At 44.4% G+C, this 22500-nt stretch overlaps 1 protein-coding gene across 1 annotated transcript in view; it reads left to right on the top strand.

The window, feature by feature from the left end:
* Nucleotides 1-236: 236 nt before the first annotated feature.
* Nucleotides 237-22500, top strand: part of LOC104129254 (homeobox protein Meis1) — an 81060-nt gene continuing 58796 nt past the window's right edge. Inside the window, exons 1-2 of the mRNA XM_009642174.2 lie at nt 237-383; nt 721-832. Coding sequence (XP_009640469.1) covers nt 237-383; nt 721-832 — 259 coding nt within the window. The remainder of the gene's footprint in view (nt 384-720; nt 833-22500) is intronic.

Genomic DNA, 22500 nt, shown 5'->3' with positions numbered 1-22500 from the left:
GTTTTCCCTAAGAATTTAATTTACAGCCAATTTTTCCTATCTGAATGTTACTTTCAAATGCACCCAGTGATAAGAAGCAACATCTGTTTTCTGTTCAATAGTACAAGGAGGCTCTGCATGGGGCTGAGTGTACACAGCCTATGTGAAGCCATTGTTATTCTCATTTCTTTTTTGTCCCCATGCCTGGTCCATTTGCCATATACCATCCGGCAAACAGCTGACACATCCCGGCTATTATGGACCCAGGCCTAATTGCCAGCAAAGTCTTTAAGCTCTTCCACGTTGGCCTCGTACAAGGAATGGGAGGCCTATATAAACGGCGCCGCTCTCGCCCACCGCTCTCGCTCTGCCTTTGCGGAGTTAGCAAGCTCTTACGCCAGAGGGTTTGCGGATGCTAAAAATACAGTTGGAGCCCGGTGCCAGCGATTCGCTCCCTGGCTCTCCCCCTGCTCCCCCCGCTCCCCCCGCCATGCTGGGAATGTTTCTGTTTTCTATGGTAATAAAGCATGGGATTATTTAGATGGTAAACATATTCCAGAGTACGTTATTTTTGCTGGGGAGCGCTGATCCGGCTCTCTGGAAAGAAGGCGTAATTTGGGGGATGTATTTGCCAGCCTTTTCCCGCGGGCCTGGGCATGGGTACTGCTCTTCCGGGAGCGCACGAACCAGGTGCTTCTTTCCCATCTCAGGTTTTCACCTCTTATTTTTTTGGCCCCGCAGCCCTCCTGGAACAGAGACCACGACGACACAGCATCGACGCGCTCCGGGGGAACCCCCGGGCCCTCCAGCGGGGGACACACATCGCACAGCGGGGACAACAGCAGTGAGCAAGGTAGGAACAGAGTCCTTGTGCTTTCTTAGCTGGCGAGCGGTCACCGATGTTGAAACGTGCTCAGGTACTAGGGGGTTTGTGCTGAGAAAGGTCTGTCTTCCTTTTTTTTTGACACTTCTTTTTCCATCTCCTCCTAGTAAAAGGATTGGCATCTTTCTTTCTTCGACCCTGCCAGCAGGCACATGTTAGAGCAACATATGTACCAAATTTGCAGTATACTTAATAAAAATAAGCAATGAGAAGGGGGTTGGTTTTTGGTTTGTTTTTTTTTTTCATTCAAATGGGTTAAAAGATGAAATCTCCAAAAGCAAATGCAATTAAGATTGCAGAAATGCATGCTAATATTTCAAAGATGCCATCAAAACTTTGCTGCGGGTAAAGAAGGGATGTTAGCCGGCCCATTTTACGAAATCCTGAGCTGTCCTTTTATTTACTTTTTTTACTCAGTTCCAGTTTACTTGAATGCAAAAATGTTTTGTTTGAGTGCCAAGCCAAACAGAGTAACTGATTTAGCAGGACAAGTATGAAACGAACTTGGTGCAGCTGAAGTGGGACACACTACAAATAATTAGTGCTGTCTCGGAAGCTACGAAACCTAAAAAACTGAACTTCTGGGGTTTCCTGAGAAGCTGTTTAAATGCTTCATACTTTTTTTGAAGAGACCAACTGCAGTGGATTTAGTGTTAATTTAATGCAATTAAAATTTAAAAAGGATCCTTAATCTGAATATAAAAGGGAGTGCTTTATTGAAGTTGACTCTGAACTCACAATAGGTATATACTTTTAAATCTGGTTTTATGATCATGTTTCATTCAAGTGCTGTTAGACAACAAAGGAATTGTGTTTCCAAAAAAAGGTTGAGCAGTACTGATTAGCATTGCAAAGTCTGCATTTAACAAGATTAGTTTTTAAACTAAACCGTATATTTTAATTTTTTATACGCATGGGCCTAACGTACGTGGTGAATAATATCTCTTTATAGAATTCTAAGTATTTGAGACACTTTATTGTTTAAAGAAAAGTTGCTGACTTCATCGCAAGTATAGCCTAGTAAAAATGGGGCCTGGAATAGTAAACTGTTGCAGAGCCGAGGCAGAAACTGGTAACCTTCTGACCTCTGACTTTTACTGGAAAATGATATGCAACATAAATTCAGGGGGCCTTTTTTTCTTTCAAGTATGTATACATATATATTCTAGCGGTGCTGTTCACAGTGCTATAGTTGAAGTGGTGTCAGTATGTTCATTAGACCCCCTTGCTTTCGGAGCAAACTTTAAATCCCTGGTTTTTTTAAGGGTGAAAAAGCTGCTGCAAAACCAGGCTTTGAACTACAGCATAGTGTTTGGAGGGGCTTTTTGTACTCAGATAGGGCTGTTCTGTTACGAGACGGATGTGCGCGTATTTATGTATATATGTGCATGGACAAAACATCTGTGGGGAGGCTTGCCAGCATGCTCCTCAACCTCTTGGGCACTTTGGAAATCAACTTTCTCAGTTCCTGGTGTACTTTTTAAGATTTTTAGGCTTCGTTTTCTCCTAAGCGTGGTGTTTTATTACTCCGGCGTGCCAGTCGTATCTGACGTTTCATTATTGCCATCCTGGCCTGCTCTAGCAAGGTGCATGCTGTGGCCTCGGTCAGGAAGGGTTTTCTACAGTGACTTTAGAGCTTGAGTCCTGTTAAAATCCATGGAAAGACTTGTCAATGATGCTTCAGCCCATTCTGAAACGTGTACCCAAATTCTAGAGTAAGGTTTATTGAAGCTGGAATTGCTGGCAGCGCTTGATAGATGCATTTCATGAATAAGGCTTGTTGCATTAAAACTTTAGAAAAGAGCAAAAAAGCAGGAATTTGCTAACTGGAGCTCTCAGGGCAGGTTTGGGGAAGGAGTTTTGGAAAGGACACCCTGTCCAGAGGGTCTCCGTTACCGAGACTTGCCTTCAGGCCAGTTGCCATCCATGGAAATGGCAGGCTTTTTGAGGAGTGGGGATGCAGAAAGGGTAGTGGTCTCGCTGAGCCTTACTTTATGTTTTGTTTGCTCAGAGCCCTTTGAAGGCTGAGATTATGGGGGAATCTCAGTTGCTTGAGCACACCCATGCCTGCATATACACCTTGTGTAAATAAAGCATGGCTTTAGCCTTCCCGCATGGGAAAGAAGTCAAAACCCATGATCCTGAATGACCAAAAGGGAAGAGAAGAAAAAGATAGCAAATATCTTGCCTCTCCCCAACTGTATTTAAGTTCAAAATGCCATGATTTGGAGGCTTTTCTTCCGTGGCCTGATGTGAGGAGCGGCAACGCTGTGGTCAAACTCATGGTTTTGCCTCTGCTGAATGCTTTTCTTGGCAGCAGAAGCAGCCGGCATGGCAGTGCCGCGGCAGCTGGGTGCCGCGGAGGGGTGGCAGTGAAAGGCTGGGGACCCGCATGTTCATGCTCGTGAGCACAGGAGTTAACTCAAGATGCATGCGTGGCATGACATAGATTCAGTATATTATGGGCTTCCCTATTTTTAGGAGTTTGTAAAAGTTCCTTTTGGTTCCATCTGTCAAGAGCGTGTTTGCCATTTAAAAAATCAGATCTAATCACCAGAAATACAACCCTCTAAAACTGTCTATTTTTAGGTTGTTCCCACAACCTACTTCCCCTGTTGGGGTAGGTAAAAGCACCTTCTGGGCAGGGTTTCCAACCTGGCTGAAGGTATCTCAAGGATGTGAGTGTGAGCTTTGCATTTTTGGAGGGGCACACAGGCTGGAAAGCTTAAGCTCCTTAGCAAGAGTTTTCTCCCTTACACCTTAACCCAAACTATGCTAAGGTCTATTTTTGGACTTTTTGGAAATTTTTCTTCTTTGCCGGATTCCTCACTGCTTTTGATCCCCGCAAAGCGCGTTTTTAGCCTATTTATGTCCCTATGCACAGCACACATCAAATGATTACCTTTGAAAACAGGAGAGAGATGCTCTTTCCTGTAAACATCTTAAAGTCTTTTTTAACATTTAAATTTATTTACATAGTAAATAGTAATGACTCCCGGCTGCTTCGATCTATTGTAGAAATCCATATTTAGCTGCTAGGGATCTGTTCTGGGGTCTCCCGCCACTGAACAGCAGGATATGTTATTGCATAGCACATTGACACAACCTCTTATAAAGGCCCAGTATTGTGTCATCGCAGGGGATAGTTATAGTACAGGAATGCAGAATAATATTATGAAAAAGTTTCATGGGCTCTTTTCCCATTGCTCTGAACTTATCGCGAAGGGCCTTTGGAGGTCTGTCTCCAAATGGTGCAAAGAGATCTGAATTTATGCAGTGGAGAAATAACTTGTTAATTCCATTAAAAAAAAAGAGAAGCAAGTTTTTAGGTACAGGCAGGTGATGCTGAGCTCACGGCAACGCTATTTTATCTTACTGCATATTCTAACTTTAAAAGGTTCCCGTTTGGGGTATTAACAGATCTAATTTGTTTGTTTTTCAAAGAGTCAGGCCAGGAGGATGCTGAATAAAGCCCTGGTACAGTCACTTCTAATCCAGAATGAGGCCCTTTAATTCCCATGTTTAGCTGTCCTACATGGCTTAAAAGAAAAAGAAAATACATCCATCAGTGTGTCTTATTTGTGTGTACCATTTCTTTACCATTTTTTTCGTGCAAGCCTCCGCCTGGGTTCAAAACATTTTTTTAACCTCCAAATAATCGTTGCTCTTTCAAGCCAGGAGTATAAAGCGGCGATATTTCTTTATAAAAATGTATCAGTGGCTGCAATGGGTTTTTTTCAGGCTTTTGTAGGAGTCCGGGCAACCTATAGGCAAAAAGGCAATCGCGTTTATTATTGCCGGGAATCTCAAGGCGGTTGTTTGGAGGCTGCGAAGGCAGGCGGCAGAGCCGGGCGGAGGGGGAGAGAAGGGCCACATTATGTTCCAGATGACTGAGCAAGGATTTATATCCCAGCTCGCCTTTTTTTTTTTTTTTTTTTTTTTTTTTTTTTTTTAACATGGGAGAAGAAAAGTAAAAAGAGCTGGGAGGCAAGGCATTTGAAGCGGTCAGATGGCCGATGACTAATGGGATAGGTGGGCAGGAGCCCGCGGATTGGGTGTCTTAATGAGCACATTTCGCACCGAGTTTGGGCTGCAGTTCCCCTTCACCTTTGCCCTTTATTGACCGAACTGACACTTCATTTTTCACATACTTCCAATTATGGCTGAGCTTAAGTGTTGCCCTGCCTCCTTTCTTTCTTGCCTATGGACGGCTCGAGAGTGGCTGAGGCCACAGAAGATATTTTAATTTGAAAAACTACCATAGCAAGGCAGGTTTAGGGTGTAACCTGAAACTGCTGTCACTTTGCAGTTTCTCCCATGAAAACAAAAGTTTTAATGTTTTTGTTTTAGCGCCTTTTCCCCCTCCTTCCCTGTGGCGAGGCGGGGGATTGCTTTGGGGGCAGTTGGGTTGGTGAGGGGTGTTTTCCTTGGGGTAAATCCTTCTTGGCAGCACAGGTGCTGTGGGTGGGAGTCACCCAAGTGAAGAGGTAAACCCAAGTAAAAAGCGGTGCCGTGCTTGAACGATGACTCCTTGTTCCCACTCAACACGGCATCATCTCAAGAGGCTTCTGGTGGTGCGATGCTTTCCTGCGTACTTTGCCTAGCGCTCTCCTCATGGAAAAGTAGAGCATAATTGTGCCCGCACTTCTTGAGCCTTAGACCAGTGTGGATTTGTTGTTTTGGTAATATTTAATGCATGAATGCAGATTTGAGCGTGGCCTGGCGGGGAGGCTTTGAGAAGTGGCCCAAGACGATGCTGGGAGAGGCAGGTATGGTGATGGGATGGACAAATCTACAGTCTGCAGCCACCCCTTAGCTAGACGGGGTGGACTGTGATATATATGTCCCACAGCCCGAGCCTGTGTGCATTTCCACCTCGGCTTTTACATGCAAAATCCTTCTAGTGTGGAAACGTCTGTTTGCTTTTGCAGGGCTTTGGGGGTTTCAGAGCATGCGGTTTTCCTACCGAATGTGAATTGTGTCGGAAATAGTCCGAATAAGTTGCACTCGCATGGGGTGGGTGGGTTTAAGAACAAAATAGCTGCTGTTAGACCTTAACTTCCCAGCAGTGCTGGTGGATTTTGCAGCGTGGCTTTTGCTACCGGCTCTGTCACGTGAGGTTTGGGTGAGTAATGAGCGGGCACGTCACCTGCGTGCCAGTGGTGATTGCTTTGCATTTAAATACGCGGCAAGTATATCGACAATTATTTACATCCAAACAGAGGCCCCTAAACCACAGAAGTATTTATCTCAAAAAAAAATGTATGAAGTATTACCTACTTTATTATGTAGCCCTCTGGCATAGTAATGGCATGGCATATTTTTACTATAATATGGTAATAAAAGAATATGTAAAAGGCAGACAAAGGTTCTGTCTTTTCACTAAGGTGACCCCTGTTACCAAGTAACTGCTTTACTTATGAGCTTATTAAAAACTCAAAAAAAATGAGCTTTTCATACTTCACAGGCATTGATGTGAAAATGAGCTGTCCTGCGAGTAGTTTTCTTGATCATTTTTAGAACAATTGATTAGCCAAAGAGCTGCTGTCATTAGTTGACATTGACTGATAGCAATTTGTCACAAGCTCCGAAGGTCAGCCAGGCAGTGGAAGCTTCGGCTTGTCTTTGATTGACCTTTTCTGATGCCATTATCATGTGATCGGTTAGACTGGATGTGACCCTCGATTGGAAAAGACAGGGCATTAGTCAACAGGGGCTGCTCCTGGTATTTTTTCTGCTGCTTTATGTATTGTGAATCCCGAATTAAGCGTAATAGGCTTGTTTGGAAACGGAACAGTATCAGTTTTCTCGCCAAGGCTCTGCCATCCCCTTTTCTTTTCTTGCTTTTCCATCAAGTGGGCAGCGCTCAGTTTGCTTTAAATCACCCTGAGCCCCTGTGCCCTCTTCCTTTGACGTGAGATACGAGATTTAGAACCACCTCATATTTATTTGAAACTCTTCGTGTAGGTGCATATTCTTCAGCAGCACCAGCATTAATTATTTTTATCTCCCCAGAATCATGTTTTATTTTTTAACAGTGATTGAGTAGTTGAGGATTATGCTCATAACAACACCATGTCAATTTATCATTCTGCTCTAAAGCCGGAGGGCGTGAAACTGTTTTTTTCTTCCTTCTGGTTTGGGGTTTGGTTGTTGTTTTTTTTTTTTGGTCTCATCAGCCTAATTCAGCTGTTAAAGTTAGATTTCGTCAGCGTTAAGCCTCCGTGCCTCAGCTAGGCAGGGTTACGCTTCCAGTATGGTGCATGGAGAGAGTCCTCACTTGGAAGCGGGTGTCTGTCGTGATTTGAGCATCAATCTATTCCCAGTGTCAGGATTTATTTTAATCGTTCTCATTAGCTCCAAACGTCTGTTATTACCAGGCGTTTTTCCTTTCAATTTGGCAAAGCTAACTTAAATACTTATAAATGTTGCTTGTTTTGCCTAAATTGTGGGTAACACAGTCATAAACGAATTCTTTTCGTTGTAAAAAACCTTCCTTCCTCCCATTTGCCTTTCAGGGGAAACTTGAATTTCTTCATCTAAGTACCGGCTTGGTTTTCAGGTCAGCCCCCAGAGATAATAAGCAGTTCAAAACCAGCACAACCTTTTCAGCGCGGTTTAATGCAACTTTCAGTCTTTGCTTAGGAAAAGCTTCCAGCTGGGAGGGGAGCAGAGAGGGGATCACGTCAGGCGGCAGATCCCTCAGGCGGACGCTATTGCCATCGTTGGCAGAGCGAAAGGAGGGAAAAAGACTTTGGGAACTGTTTACCTTTAAAGTGGCTATGGAAATACAAATATCCCTGACTTCTTGGCCCGCCTGTAATCAAGCAGCAACATTCATGTGCTGGAGTCCCTTTTTTTTTTTCTTTTTCTTGGCAAGTTTTTCTAAACTTAAAATGTCTACCCCGTTAAACATTTGGGTGGCTGTGCGCAAGTCTATGTATACATAGACGTGTATCTAAGAACACGGCCCTGAACCTGAACTCATGTCCCATGAGCAGTGCAGGGCTTTTGCAGGCCCCAAAGTGTGTCTGCACGGCCCCGGGTGTGTTACTGAGGACAAGATCTTGAATATGCCGAGCAGGGAACAGCGGTGGAAAATATCACATTGCTAAATCACATTTTGGGCTGTTACCCCAAAATTCAGGTGTAGGACTGAAAGGCATCTTGCTTTCCTCCTTGGATGGGGCAGAGAAAGGTTTGTTTGCAAGTGGTTGCTGAAATAGGTTTGAAATTTTTGGTGTCCAAGATAGCCCTTTTTAGCAGCACCTGAGTCGTGTGTTCTGAAGATCACAGATACAACTTGATTTAGAAAAATTGTTGCTTTATTCTGGTGGGGTTTTTTTTCCCCTACATATCCTGAGTGTGCTCCTTTAGGTTGCAGTGGCTCATTGAAGCCAATGAACTTCCCATGTGGCCCATATACTTTCCACCTCGAAGGCACCAGCCCGCTCCCCATTTGCCTCTCCAGGTCTTGGTGGCTTCAGCAGAGCCTTTTGCTCTCTGATGCAGGCAGCGTGTGACATTCAGGTGTGCATTATCAACCTCTTTGAACTGGAGGTTAAAGCAGCAAAGTCATGTTCCTGGGATGGCCTCCACTTCTGAGAAAAATCTTATTGCGATGAGTGTAAACCTGTAAGCACGCATTGTTTCTGGATTAGTGACGCATCAGGGCGTGCTGTAGGGCTGCTTGGCGTAAACCATTTTCCTACCTCTCACGTGAAATGCTCGGAGGGGAAAAAAAAAAAGATTACTAAGGTTGGAAGAAAAGTCTTTTAAAGAATGCATTGTGTGTGGAGAAAGTGGGTGTTTGTCCCCTAATGCAAGGACTAAGGGTGGGTGTTCACCAAGTCTCACGGCACAGGAGCTTTCCAGAATGTTATAGCAGGTTTAAAACAAACAAAAATGTTTTACGTGTTGGGTTAAATTTATTGCTACAGTGTGCTGGGGAGGTCAGCAGGGGCAGAAAGAGATTAGACCAATTCGTGGAAAAATAGGTCCTTCTGTAGCTATTAAAAACCGTGGTCCAGATGCAACCGCTGGCTCAGGAAGCTGCCCAAGTGCTGATTGTCGGAGCTGTGGCACAGCCGCTTCTGCGTTACCCCCCTTTCTATACGGGTTTCCGAAACATCCATTATTGCTCCTGGGAGAGACCGACATGAGGTCGAGCGACTTGGACTGATCTCCTCTGGTTTTTATGCTAAATTTTTTTTTTTTTTAAATTCAATTCAGGAAATAAGATACTAGATTTTTTATTTACCCTATTTTTGATGGGTCTTGCTAATGCTGGCATGCTTTTGTTGGGAAAAAAGTAGACATAGTTTGTATTTTCTCGCCCTTAGCACCCCGGTGGTGGGAATGGTTTGACGCTATTCATTCAAATTTGACAGGTGATTGCTTCTGTAAATGAATGCACTCAAATCATAATTGTTGCAACAGCATTGTTTGATTACCTGGCGGTAGCCTCTTTCTCTCTGATAGCTTTTGGATCACCTGTTTGCTGAGAGCATTTGACAGTCCTCATGTTTATTACCCAATTGAATGTCAGTAGCAATTGCAGCTAAAGATAAACGAAAATGCAAGTACTTGTTGACCTTGACTTTTTTCCACAAGATATTGGACTTGATGGCTCTATTGCTGTTGAACTGATAAGAGTTATAAACAGTAGTTGAAGGAAAATGTTTTATTCCCAGAGGAAAATACCATGCTGCTGTGGGAAATGGCATCTGACTAGCACTCTTTGCCAAATTTGCTTGGTTCACCTTCATTTAGGCTGTGGGAAAATAAAATACAAATTTCCCCTTTTATGACTTTAATATCTCTGCAAACATGAATTCCTGCGTTCTTTGTAAAGTTTTGTTGGCAGACTGCGCCAATAACATACAGCGAGCGCGAGACCTTGCCGCGTTTTATGATGTGCTATAATGAGGATTCTCAATTCTTCCTCATTTTCGGGCTGATTTGATAATTACAGGGAGGGAGCAGGGCTTTCTTCTTCTATTCCATGGGAAGCTTAATATGTCTATAGCCAGTGAAGATCAGGAAATGCGTAGCAGCGGGTTCGTGTTGCCGGAGCAGGGCTGTGCTGGCGGGAGGGCAGCCTGGGGACAAAGACAAAGTTATTGCAGGGATGGAGGGACGATACTTTGGTAGGTCTTGCTTGCACTCGCTTTTTTGGGCAGGGTCCCAGGTGAGTTCTCTTGCAGTTTTTTGAGAGCAGGGGGCCAGCTTGGTGTCACCCATCCCAGCTGCATTCAGGGGACCAGAGGGATAAGCATCCTGCCCCAGCAGATCTTGCTGGGGGTTTATAACCCCTCTTATATGTATAATACATATATATATATTTCTTTTTCATTTCTAATCCTGCTCCGACATGAAACCTGAAAGGAAGACTTCAGTGGAAGCAGGAACAGGCAATAGGCTTTGAGATCTTCCGGGATGAAAGTCATTGTATAAAAATAATGCGTAAAGAGCACAAAAGACCGTGGAATTATATTGTTTAGAACATAAGTCCTTCTTGTCTCGGCAACCGCTCTGATAAACTCCGTACAATATTGCAGGAGCTTGTTAAAGCGCCAAAATACAGGATTAAGCAGTGCTGTAACAGTTAGCAGAGTCAGACTAGTAATCTTATTGCATTGTATTTTTTTTTAGGTAAGATTAAGCCGGCATTACATTATATGTTTGTGGGCGAGGGGGCATTCTTTAAGGGATTAATTAATAGGATCAACGCCATAAGATGCTGACATCATTTTTTTCTAAGCACACTGATGCACACGGGCTTTTATTTTTTTTTATTATTATTATTATTTATATTCATGAATGAGATGGGGACCTTCTCTGGGTGGCGGGGGCAGTGGCTGTGGCTTGCGGCAGAGCCACCTGTCACCGTATAATTCATCAGGGACCGCTTCTCGCTGGCCTGGTGACCCAGTAGTCAGTGCCATGAGAAATGCCAGAGGGAGAGGCCTGAAGTCTCTTCTCCCTGAGCTGGTAGGGGATCGCAGGGCTGTGACTAAGCCCACGCCTGACCCTGCTCTGGCGGGTCTTTGAATGAGGGTGTCATTGGTAAAACCTTCTAACTCTCCAGCTTGTCTCTTTAGCCATAACACCTCCTCCATGCAGCCTTTGCGTCTTGCCTTTGGCAGGCTTGAGTTTTTGTTGGTAGGGCTTGGGAGGTGGGAAAGGACACGGGAGAGCCTGGCCGGGCCCGTGCCATGCCGTGGGAGCAGGGTCACATCAGGGCAAGCGCGGTCTCCCCAGAGCCCTCTGCCACCCTCCGGCACTCTGCAGCTTGGGAACTTCCTCAACACCAGGTGGTATCTCTGGCATTTAATAGCCACAGATGATATATATCTATTTTATTTTATTTTATTTTATTTTTTATTTACTTCCTCTTGAGCACTGAAAAATCTCACACAGAGTTGCAGGCCGTTTTTTGTGGTTGCTCTTTGCAGAAGCATAAGGTGGAGGTGGCAGAAGGAAGAACCATCATATAAGTAAATAAAAATATAGTAGGGACAGCCTTTTCAACTCTCTTTTTCCATGGCTGAGCCTGTGCCACAGGAGAGCGGTGGCCCTCGCAACCCTGGTACTGTGTGTCAGCTGAGAGCTGTGAATTCATCTTTTGCAGAAGGGCAGGAGAAGACCTGCTAGGAGGCACTGGTTATGTCCTCAGAAAGGAGCTAAAGGTGGTGGACGTAACCTGACTGATTCTTAAATCTTCCCCCAGCTCTCTGAATAGCAGTTTGCGTCACATGGATGCATGCTAAAAATATTCCGGAGTCTGTAGCGTCTCGATGGACTTAAGAAGAAGGCATATCTTAGCTCTGTCTGGTCAGCAAGTGAAGGTCATGGAAGCAAGGCTTGTAGGGTGGAGAACCTTTTGTTGCTCTCATTGCTGTGCCAAGAGGATCGGCTCCCTCCCTGGCACAGCACTGAGGGAGAAACCCCACCATGGTGCTCCTGCCTGGGGACCTGGGTTATAGCACGGGCCCTTCTGCATCGGCTGCCTTCGTAAAGCAGGGGGAAGAGAGAATGCGGTCAGTGTTAACTGAACTGCTTGAAGTAAGGTGCCGTCATTTAAAATTGTATTTAAGTTTCTTTCAGGGCACTGTAAGGTCTGAGTGTAGCTAAAGAGTAGGGGATAAGTTGCAGGTAAATTGCAGGGGGTGGAAAAGAGGCAACAAAGTGGGGTTGAAATGTTATGCTCATGCGGTGCTCCTCCTCCCTTCCCCACTTAGGAAAGCATCTCCTACTTATCCTCTCCTGTCCCTGGCTGTGGCAGTGAGGACGCCCTAGGAGAGGCTTTGGTGGAGGATTCTGCCCATTTTCTCTTTTTCTGTATCTGTCTGGATGCAAATTTGCGTGAGGCTGGCTGCATAAAAGCAAGAACTGTGGTGATATTATTTCAACATAGCTATCAGACAGACTTGGTCCTGTAGTTGTAGCTTTGTGATGGGCTGTAGGTAAAGCAGGAGGTTGTTTTATCAGTTGGCGAGCAGACTGAGCCACAAAATCTTTGGATGTCAGCATATAAATAATTATAGTTTTTGTGTGTATCTGTTCACATACATGCTTGGATGTGACTACCTCCCACTATTACACATTTTTGTTCTGTGAACCTGGCGAGAAAGGTGGTAAAACAACCACCCTTGTGAAGTACAGGGCTTCTGTAGGACCTTTCGTGTTTCTTTTAGAAAGAGCGTTGTGCTAAGATCCTTGGTGGCACAGCTACAAGAAACAAATCAGCATGCGGTGCCAACATTAATGTCTCACCGCAGATTTAATCCAGCTAAAAAAACCCCGAGGTGGCCATAATTTACTGGGTTGAACAGCAGACTAGCGAGCAGCGAGGGCTGGCGTAGCCACATGGTCGGGAAATGTAAAGTCGGTGACTTGGTTGAATTTAATCCCAATGAAGTTGGTGACTTGGTTGGATTTAATCCCAATAAAGTAACCAGCTAACAGTCTGCAGGGAAGCAGGCTGCAGCAGGAGGAGCATGTAAGTCGTAGCATGGATGTATCAGCTTTTCACCATGATTAATTATATCACTGAAAAGCAGAGTATGCACAAATATGCAATTTTGCAGCATGGAGTTCCATATACAGTGTTTTAATATAAATCAGAATTGCCTCAGACAAATGAATTTAAATTCTGTGTGTTATTAATACACCAATTTTATTTACTGTTGCAGTTGGTGTAGGTGAAAACGGCAGCATTAAACTTAAAAGTGCCTCTCAAGTTGATAAATGCTGACTTAATACTAAACATATTAATACTCAATTAAAATTAATAATCAATTTACTTGAATATTGGAGGTTAGCCAGGGATGGATCTGAAGCTGTATTAGGTATATCGTACTGGTCTGAATACATCATACGCTGTTGCAAAAGCATTGTGCTAATTTTAGCTTACAAAGAGGATGAAGATAAACTGCCTGCTGCTAGTTTGCCATATGCTATCCTGGTGATAATATTCGAGTACAAAATATTCTGCGGCGAGTCTTATTGTTTCAGTAAAAGAAAAGTGGAAAAGAGTTAAGCAAATTTCTGCTCTGTAAATGTATACAAAATAATGAAATAAAACAAATCTCAAATGCTGGTAGATGAGATCTGTGAAATTTGTTTTGGTTTTATTGGCTTTCATGGGAGTCAACAATTTGTTTTAGTATATATTTGATCCAATTGTATCCATTTCTCACATGTAAATCTTAAAATCAATCTAAATAAAAATCGATCTTCGTTCTGGTAGGCAAAAATATAGTCTGAGTTGCTCCTAACTAGTTAAGCCTCCCATCCTTCAAGTTTAGTGCAGGAATAAAGTCTCTGCTGAGCTGATTTTTTCAGGAACCTCTCCGTTTGCTTTGTTGATTTAAAAACGCAAAACATGTTCCACTTTCCATATGGGGAGGATTTTGCTTCTGTAGCTTCACCGAGGAGCATTTGTCTTCTCCATCTGCACCCGTGGCCAGGAGAGGGGTGTGTGGGGAGGGGGTGACCTGGACCCCCTTGGGCTTTGGAGGGCTGGGGGGAAGCTTTGGAGGGCTGGGGGGAAGCTTTGCATTAGCAAGTGGTGAAAAGCTTGACCTTCAAGTGACCCGGGTCAAGCAAACCCCCTGCCGAAGAGTCCCATTTGGACACGGATACCTGTGGGGTGAGGGAGGAGATAAAGGAAAGGGGGAGGAAGATAAAGTAATCCCATTGACCTGGGAACTTCTCAGATATTACAAGCGAGGGAATGGCAGGAATAATAAAAGAGCGGCAATATTTGCCTGCCCCCCCTATCTGTGTAATGTCATTTCCAAAGGGCTGGAGTAGATAATAGCAAATGTGCTTTCAAGTATCAGATCAATCTCTTGAAGTGATGGGGAAGGCTGGATGCTCTGATCTGGCGGGTGCTGGAGAGTGTAATACAATCCTCGTTGCAGCAGAGAGAATTGTATAAATGGACAAAGATACGCTGATTACATCTTTTGCTAAAGTGTTAAGTAAAAGATCTGGCTATAAGAGATGGCGGGTCTACTATTGTCCAGTCTTCCGACTTGTTTTTATAGGGGTTTTCACAGGAACAAATACCAATTACCAAAATAAAAGCAAGCAGTGTGGCCAGTCCGTATCATGGTAGGACACACGCTCTTGAGTCAGCGTGGGCAGGAAGCTTGGCAGGTCTGTCCCCTACCATTGCCATTGCATCTTTATCTCTCTGGTTCATTGTTTGCCCCTGAGTGCTTGAAATTCCAGTTTCCAAGTAAAAGCTTCCTGTTTCTTGCATTTACATTCAGTTTGGTAAGACATAAATTTAGCTATCTATCAAGGAGAGCTTTTTTTTGTTGTTGTTCTCAAGTAAGGCAAAATAGGAAAAAGAAATTAATTCCGATTTGATGATAAGAGGTAGAATTTTGCATTTTCCCAGATTCTCAGTGGCAGGAAGCATGAGGTTGTATCCTCATGATAAGGTGATGGATGGGAGCTAAATTCAGCCTTTCCATCCTGAGTAATCTTAGAAGGGGCCCTGAAATCCAGATCTTGTTTAGAAACAGTGATGGGCATACTCAGCCTTCGTTAGCCATCATTTCCTCACCATAGCCTCACTGCTTGTAAGTTTTTACTGTTGTGTGCAGTACTCAAAGCTAATAGCATGCATATTCTTGTAGTCACCTCAATCCTGAGTTTCTGTTCCTCTCCCTTCACTGCAGAGGGACTCAGGGAGGACTCGCCTTGCTCAGACACTTAGCTTGGCAGTCTGACCTTAATGCATAGAGTAAGGAGGGATGATTTTGTGCTAAAACTTGTCATTTCTTTGGGAAGGAAATTTTTGCTCTGCATAGGGAAGCAGAATAAAGTGTTTTGTACTGCTGAAGATGAGGGGAGTGGGCTTGGGCATTGAGTGTGTGCGTGAGACTATGTCCTCTGCAGCTCACGCCGGCCTGAGCATCTCGTGAAAGTTGTTGTCTTTGCTAACCTGTATTGGTGATCTGAATTGTTCAAAAATCTTGACATGCATAGAAAAAGCAACATTAATATGTTAATATTAGTCATGGATGGGGGAAGTGTTTGTATTCCCATGCCTCATGCTCAGGAGGCCAGGTCTCAAGCTTTCTCTGCTGTCAGGAGGTTCCTTGCTTCATCAGCGTGCGTGTGGGTTTTGGTGGAAGATTTTCATGTGACTCTGGGAGCTGGGGACTTCAATATAAGACCTCACAGATGAGGCTTGTGAAACTTGGTAGCAATGCTTTGCTCAACTTCCAACAGAACAGGATTGAGGTCTTTCATGAGATGAAAGGCACCGTCAGCAAAGCCTTGAAACAAAACCTGTTGCTGAGTTGATGTGGTAGGAATGGCCACGTTCAAACAACTCAGGGCTTCACTTTGTTGTGCTGTTTGGGCACGGGGGCCTTTGTCTGCTGGCATTGGTAGCCATTGGGACTTCTCTCCATGCACCGTCCTTGTCTGCTTTTAAATGTAAAACCAGAGTTAAACCTACTTCCACTCCAAACTAACAAGATGCATATTCCGTCCATTTAAGCGCGCTAATATGCATTCAAAAAGGCTCATTTGTCTGCTTCATTTTGTAGTCATATTTGTAGCAAACCTCACTAGCAGATGAGGTGGAGCAGGGGTTTTAATAATTTTTATGCAGAATATCAAACTCTTATTTTCATGTTGAAATGAGCAAGTCCCCTTTGGATACTGTCCTGAAAAATATCTCCACATTGTGCACCGTGACCCCACGGTGCCCCAGAAACATTAAATTCAGGGCTTGCTTCCTTGGGAAGTTGCGAGTGCAAGAGTTGGGGATGGTCTGGGTTTTGAGTGCTGGAGGTTTGGAGGTGCAGAGGAAGGGCAGGTTTCTGGCAGCGGCAGTGCGGGCTTTCGTTCAGCACCTTGTCAGTGTGCCTTATTGGGGATCTTGAGGGATGGCTCTCCAGGGTAAACCTGGGGAAGGGAGCTGAGTGAGGTGCTTCCAGGGATGTCCCAGTGGAGGCTTCCTTGCGAGCTGTTCTGCTTGCCCCACTGGAATCCTAGTCTGCAGAGATCCCTGCAGCGCCTCAGAAGGTTGGGCTTTCCGGCATGTTTGTTGACTGCTTTGAGGTGTCAACCTCCTTATTTATATATCTGTGCCGTGGGACATAGAAACTCGTGTCATCTTTCAGCTAACATGTAGAGCACCTGGCTGTCCCGAACCTCTCCTTGCATGCACTTGCATGAGGTTCATGTGCAAGCTCAGATGTGCAGAAAGCCGCCTGGGCTGGTGAGAGGGGAGCATAAGGGAGAGCCTCTATGTGGTCTTACAGGCAAGAGCGTATTTCCCTCTCCAGAGCTATTTTCCCTTGTTCAGGTCACTGCTGAGATCATATCCATTGCCAGTATGGTTGTTGTGTCAAAGTCTTCTCCATAGAAGCCATTAAATAAGGTATAGGTAAGAATGCTTTTTAGCTGATCTTTGAATTTCAACTAGTGATTAGAGATGAAAATCTCTGTCTTCCCTTCTCATCCACCTAAACCATGAATTGCAGGTGAAGCTGGTAAAGCAGTTAAAATAAATGAAAAAACTCAACATTTCTTTGCATAGAAAACGTCCCTGTGATTAGCAATGGTTCAGAGCCTGGCATTGTTGGTGACTGTTCAGATAATTGGCAGATATTTGTGAAAGTGTTTTCCAGTCTCAAGAGAATCGCTAGTTTTGGCATCGGTGATTATTGCTCTGACACTGCAATGGGAAAGAGAGCAAGTCTGTGACTGGAGACTTCTTTTTCTGCCTGAGAAGCCTTGGTGATCCAGTCTTAAGACTGAGAGACTTGCCTCCAGGTTGTAAGTGGTCAGCTGTACAGCAAAAGTTGTGTACGGATGAAGCAAGCAGTTCACAAACAGTTGGAACATTGTGTTTCCATTTCACTCAACATAGGATGAGTTTATGAGAAGAAACTCTCATTCAGAGTGACCGTGAAAACTGGAAATAGCGTTTACTAGGATTTATTTGACTCTCAAAAGATAATTTGAATATGGCTTTGCAAGTATTTTCTTTTCTTTTTATGCACATCTGAGTGTGTGTCTGAATATATATTACAAAAATATCCTGGTCTTCATCAAAATAGCCTGCTACTGTTTTACCTGCTTTTATCAAAATGCAGCATGAAAGGACCACTCTGATTCATATTTTTAAGGGATGTTATTCTGACCTCAAGAACTGATACTTCCTTAGCCAGTGCCAGAAAACCCTTTCTGTGGTTTCAGTCCCCATTTCTTTAGTAATTAAGAATCAGGTGGCATCAGAATAACAACAGATTTTAATAGCCATTTTAGCCACCTCCGTCATGGGGAGGAAGCGTGCAGGGCCACTGCAGAGCCTCGGCACTCTGTGGTGTGACCTCAAGTGACCAGACACAAAAACCAGTGCAACTCTTGAACGGAAAGGTCTGCATCATCCAAACTGTGCTGACTCTTGTCCAAGAACACACTGTTTACCTGTTCCTTCCAAACTGGTCAGTTTTCTGCAAGATTGAGATGGGACCTTTTTTTTTTTTTTTTTTTTTTTTTTTTTTTTCTTATCTCAGTGCACCCTGGCTGGTTTTAGTGGAGCTGCTCCTCACTTACATGTAGATGTACAGCAAGGAGATGTACAGCAAGGATCGTGTTTTCTGTTTTGGCAATCAAAGCCAAACCTTCCCACTGTCAACCTGTCTCTTCCCCCTCTTTTGTGTCTGAAGATAACTTGGTGTATTCATCTGCAAATATGCAGGCTGACCACTGAAATCAAAAGCAACAAATCTTTCCAGTGAAGTCCAAAGTGCATCTTGCTGAAGGCAATGTCTGAAAATACATTGCCATGAGCATAAAGCAGCCAAGCTTCTGTCTGGCCCTCAAGATGTGTACCCAGACCTTAATGAAGGGTGGGGTTTTCCTTATCCCAATAAATAGATTTTGTCTGGGGACGCGAGAGGCAGAAAGAGGGAACGTATTTACCCAGTGCTAAATAAAAGGCTATTTATGCCTAATACATTGGCAGAATTATTCCAGAGTAATTCGGCCATGAGAAAATATGATCCTTGCGTCACTGCCAAGGTCAGAGAGACCTATGGTGATCTGCAGAGTAAGTTCAGGTCACCCAAGTTAAATCTGCCTAGGGACTGACTTAACTCACACACCGCATTTTTTCCGACATTTATAAAAACAAACTTCTTCTATAGATGAAGGCAGGGCTAAGAGTGTGGTCAACCTCTCTTCTTTGAGCCAAGGTCTCCTATTTTTCCCTTCTCCTTTCCAGGTTGCTCCTTCCATTTCCTTTCCGTTCTTCTCTTTTCCCAGCAGGATGCTCAGAAAAGTCTGTCTTTTCATTAGCGTGGCAACTGGTGCCTATGAAACCCTTTCAGTTGACACTGCACATGTAGCAAGGGCACAGGGACATTGCTGGTGTTGAACCAGGAGCAGCATTGGCTGTCTGCATGTGTGTGGCGTGTCCTTGCCACACATCAGTTGAGAAGCACGTCTTGAAAGTTAGGGCAAGGTGTACACAGCAGAAATACATTCCTTGGTAACCTCAGCTGAGAGGGTGCCATCTGTGCAACGGGGTATTTGGCTGAACCATTTTGAAGGTGAAGCTGGTGACTTTGTAGGCACTGCCAGGCTGCCCCAGGAGGAGACAGATTAAGTGGTGAGCTGGGCAGATGAAAGTCCTCTTCCATCACTGATGGGTGGAAGGGATGAGACAAGGTCCTCAGCCCTTTCAGCAAGAATGAGGTTGCTTCAGCAAAAAAGCCAAGATTATTCTTCCATGTGGTCTATACCTGCCTAGGGGAAGCTGATGCCTGTGTTTATTAGCCTGCCAGAACCTGAGTTTTTCTTTAACTTTCTTGGTTACTCATTCATGACATCTAAAGTACATCACATTATTAAAAACACTTTAAAAAAAAAGTATTTTTTTTTCTTTCTATCCACTTCTATTACTCTTGCTGTTAGGGACAATGACAAATGGTGTGAATTGAAAAAGAAACAGCAGAAATATTTTTGGCTTGCTTTTTGAAGGATGTTTGAATTTGTTTGGGGTTTTGGGGTTGGTTTTTTAAGACACTGGAAGGCTTTTTGCTATGACCCAGCTTTGCTTTGGGCTTTCTGTGGGATTTTGGTTAAACATTCTTATTGTGAAGGAATGAAATCAAAGAGAGATGAACTGCAAATGGCCGAGTTACCTTCTTCAGATCCTTCATTCCTATCTCAGTGGTTTCCCAACTTTGATGCCACTAGATGTAGTGACATAAATAATACTCAAATTCTGGAGTGCACCAAAAGCTTTTCCCTTTTCTCCCATCAGTTTGCCTTTTCAGGGTAATCCTGGGTAGCTGATGTCTGGGAATATGTAGTGATGGAAGATGGAGGTGAAAATAACGCATGTGTGCACCTGTAGGTGATATTCAGGGGAAGTTTATAAGTGTCCAGCATTGATCTGACTTTGCTTTCACCTTCACTGCATGTTTTGGACTCGTTGACATCTGTTTGTTCCCTGATGATTTGCATTTGGGTTTGTTGTTTGTTTTAATTTGGAAAAAAAGCCACCCTAACCTATTACTGCACTCTAAAACAAACAGCAAAACACCAGAAGCTGTGACAGAAAGTCGTAGGAAACCAAAAAAACATAGCACTGACATGAATACATTAAGCTGGAGCCGAAGGGGACGTGCTAACTTAGCAGGACTGAACTGTCTGAAGGGGCTGTCAGTGCCTGCATGCCCCTGGGGTGGACCATGAAAGGAGCTGAGCTTTGACGCTGAGCCTGGTGGCCAGTGCCCAACCACGAGGAGCAGAGTCAAGACCACCTCTCCATCACTGTTATTCCACTGAAGGGTTCTCCAAGCCCTCTGAGTTTTCAGGCTCTGCCATGGGGGCTGGATTCACACCAGTAGCCTGCATGTGCAGGGCTTGTACCCCATCCTGCCCATGGTGGCACCCCACCTCCCCGCACCCAAGGGGTGTTAGCGGAGGTGGGAAAGTAGATTCCACTTTTGGAGGGGAAGTGTTTGTAGCAGAAGGGGAATTAATAGCCTGAGCACCACAGCAGTCGTGGCTTGATCCCTCCCAGCTGTGTAGAGCAAGGGAGGTCTGGGCAGAGCAAGCAGCCCTCTTCTCTAGCAACTGCTACTGCATCCTATCCAGATGGTGGCTTTCTAACCCCAGTTTGTGTAGTATGAGCCCAAGCAGAGTTTAGCCCAGCTACTGCTAGTGGTTGTGCTTCAGCTGGTGCAGAATGATGCCCATGGGTGCTCTGTGTCTCTAGCACTGTGCTCTACCAGGTGCTGCCCACCTGAGCTGCAGGCAAGGTGGTGGGAGATATTTTCTGAAGCCACCCCTTCCCTGCTCACCATGCCAAGCGGGGAGGGCAGCAGTAGCCATGTGAGCTGCAGCCGCATGCCGGTCCACTGGCCACCAGAGCCAATGCCACCGCACCTTCACTCTAAAGCCCGACTTCAGGTTTGTTTTTCCCATTGTGCACTTTTCTAAGCACCACCTCATCAGAGCAGATTTGCCTTTTGTGTTGGAGAGGGACAGTCAAGTGGAAGAAAATTTTGTGTGAGCTTGGCTCTGTCAAATCTGCTTATGTCCTTTTGGCTTCTGCACCTCCTTCCCGAGGAGCAGCCCTCCGCTATTGTCACGGGCCCTCCAGAGCAACTGGCTTTTGCTGGAAGAACAAGAGCAGTGGACTTAGGGCACCGGGCAACAAGGAGCAATGGGGACAGCATAAGAAAAACATTATTAATTCTGTCTATGCCTTTGCCTTAAAAGGTCTGACAGAGGGTTGCTTATTTTTTAATTAAGGTGGTTTTTCCTGAGCTGGTTATGTGCGTGGTAACATAAGGTTTTGTGTTTGGAGAGTGAAGCAGGCTTCTTCTGAGCATCCCAGTGCTAGGGCAGGGTGAGGGGAGGAAAATACTGTCTATTCAGTCGTGATTGCAAATATTTCTAACATTTGCTTAGAAAAGAGGAGTGTAAGTGTTTTGGGTCCAACTCCTGCCCTGTTCATATGGAGACCAGGTACTGGAAGATTCCCAAGTGCATGTCCTTCTCCCCACTCTGCCCAGTAGTTTAGGCCACCACACAGGTATCTGATTTCCATCAGACCTCAAAGACACCTTGTGGAAATGGTTCTTCTAGGTAGACACGGCCAGCCCTCTTCTCTGCCCTCCTTCCCATAGCTGTGCGATACAGGGTCCTACACTGGGAACCACCAGGCAGCCTTGGAAGAGTTTTTGGATTAACCCTCCATAACAAATCAAAATTGTCTTCCGCTTGTTTTAAGTATGAAGAAATAATTCATTTGTGCCTTAAGTTCAAAGCCAGATGTCTTTTCGCTAACTGCCCAGTCAGGAGGGTTCAGTGGCTATGATTTGCTGGAGTAATGGCTGCAGCAAGTGGATCTTTGTAAGATTGTATGAGATGATGGGTGGTTTTTGAAGCATCAGAAATGGCAGCTGAGATGTTACTGTCAAAAGAGGAAAGGTAGATGAGATAGGGGCATTTTATTCTCATCCCTTTTAATTCGGCCTTTTGCAGTTGCAAAGTGACCACTGTATGTGGGGAAATAGAGTATGCGGTGCCACTGTGGCACGCAAAGTGAAGTTCAGTGTTAGTTTTCTTTCAATCATGTCTTGGCTTTCAATGTCAGGCGTTACTGATGGACTAGGGACAGGGAAAATAATAACATATTGGTTTTGATACTACTTTAAAATGGGTGACAGGAGTAGAAGAAAATACATTGCGTATCAGCAAGAACTTTTTCACTTGACACAAACCACATGGGAACTTCCAATTGGAAATATCTTGTGTGGACTTGGTAGGTCATGAATCCTGACTTGTCCGAGCCGCAGCTAGACTAATTCTCTCCCATTCATTATGGTTATGGTTATATGGCTCCTGTGACACATGGAGTCCAGCCCTGCAGAGGAGGATTTGGGGCAAACAGTGTCTGAACGCTCCTACAGGACACACTGAAGCTTGATCCAGCATTGGTTGGTCTGGAATTGGCCCAAAATAAAATGCTTTAGTTTGGTTCAACAATCCCAAGCATTTTGGTTGGCCTTGCCCAACAATGAATTTTTTTTTTTTTTTTTTTTTTTTTTTTTTTTTTTTTTTTTAAAAAAGGGACT

This window comes from Egretta garzetta, unplaced genomic scaffold, assembly GCF_000687185.1.
Source record: "Egretta garzetta isolate BGI_Z169 unplaced genomic scaffold, ASM68718v1 scaffold457, whole genome shotgun sequence".
Classification (NCBI taxonomy): domain Eukaryota; kingdom Metazoa; phylum Chordata; class Aves; order Pelecaniformes; family Ardeidae; genus Egretta; species Egretta garzetta.
This window is presented reverse-complemented; position numbering and strand designations above follow the sequence as displayed.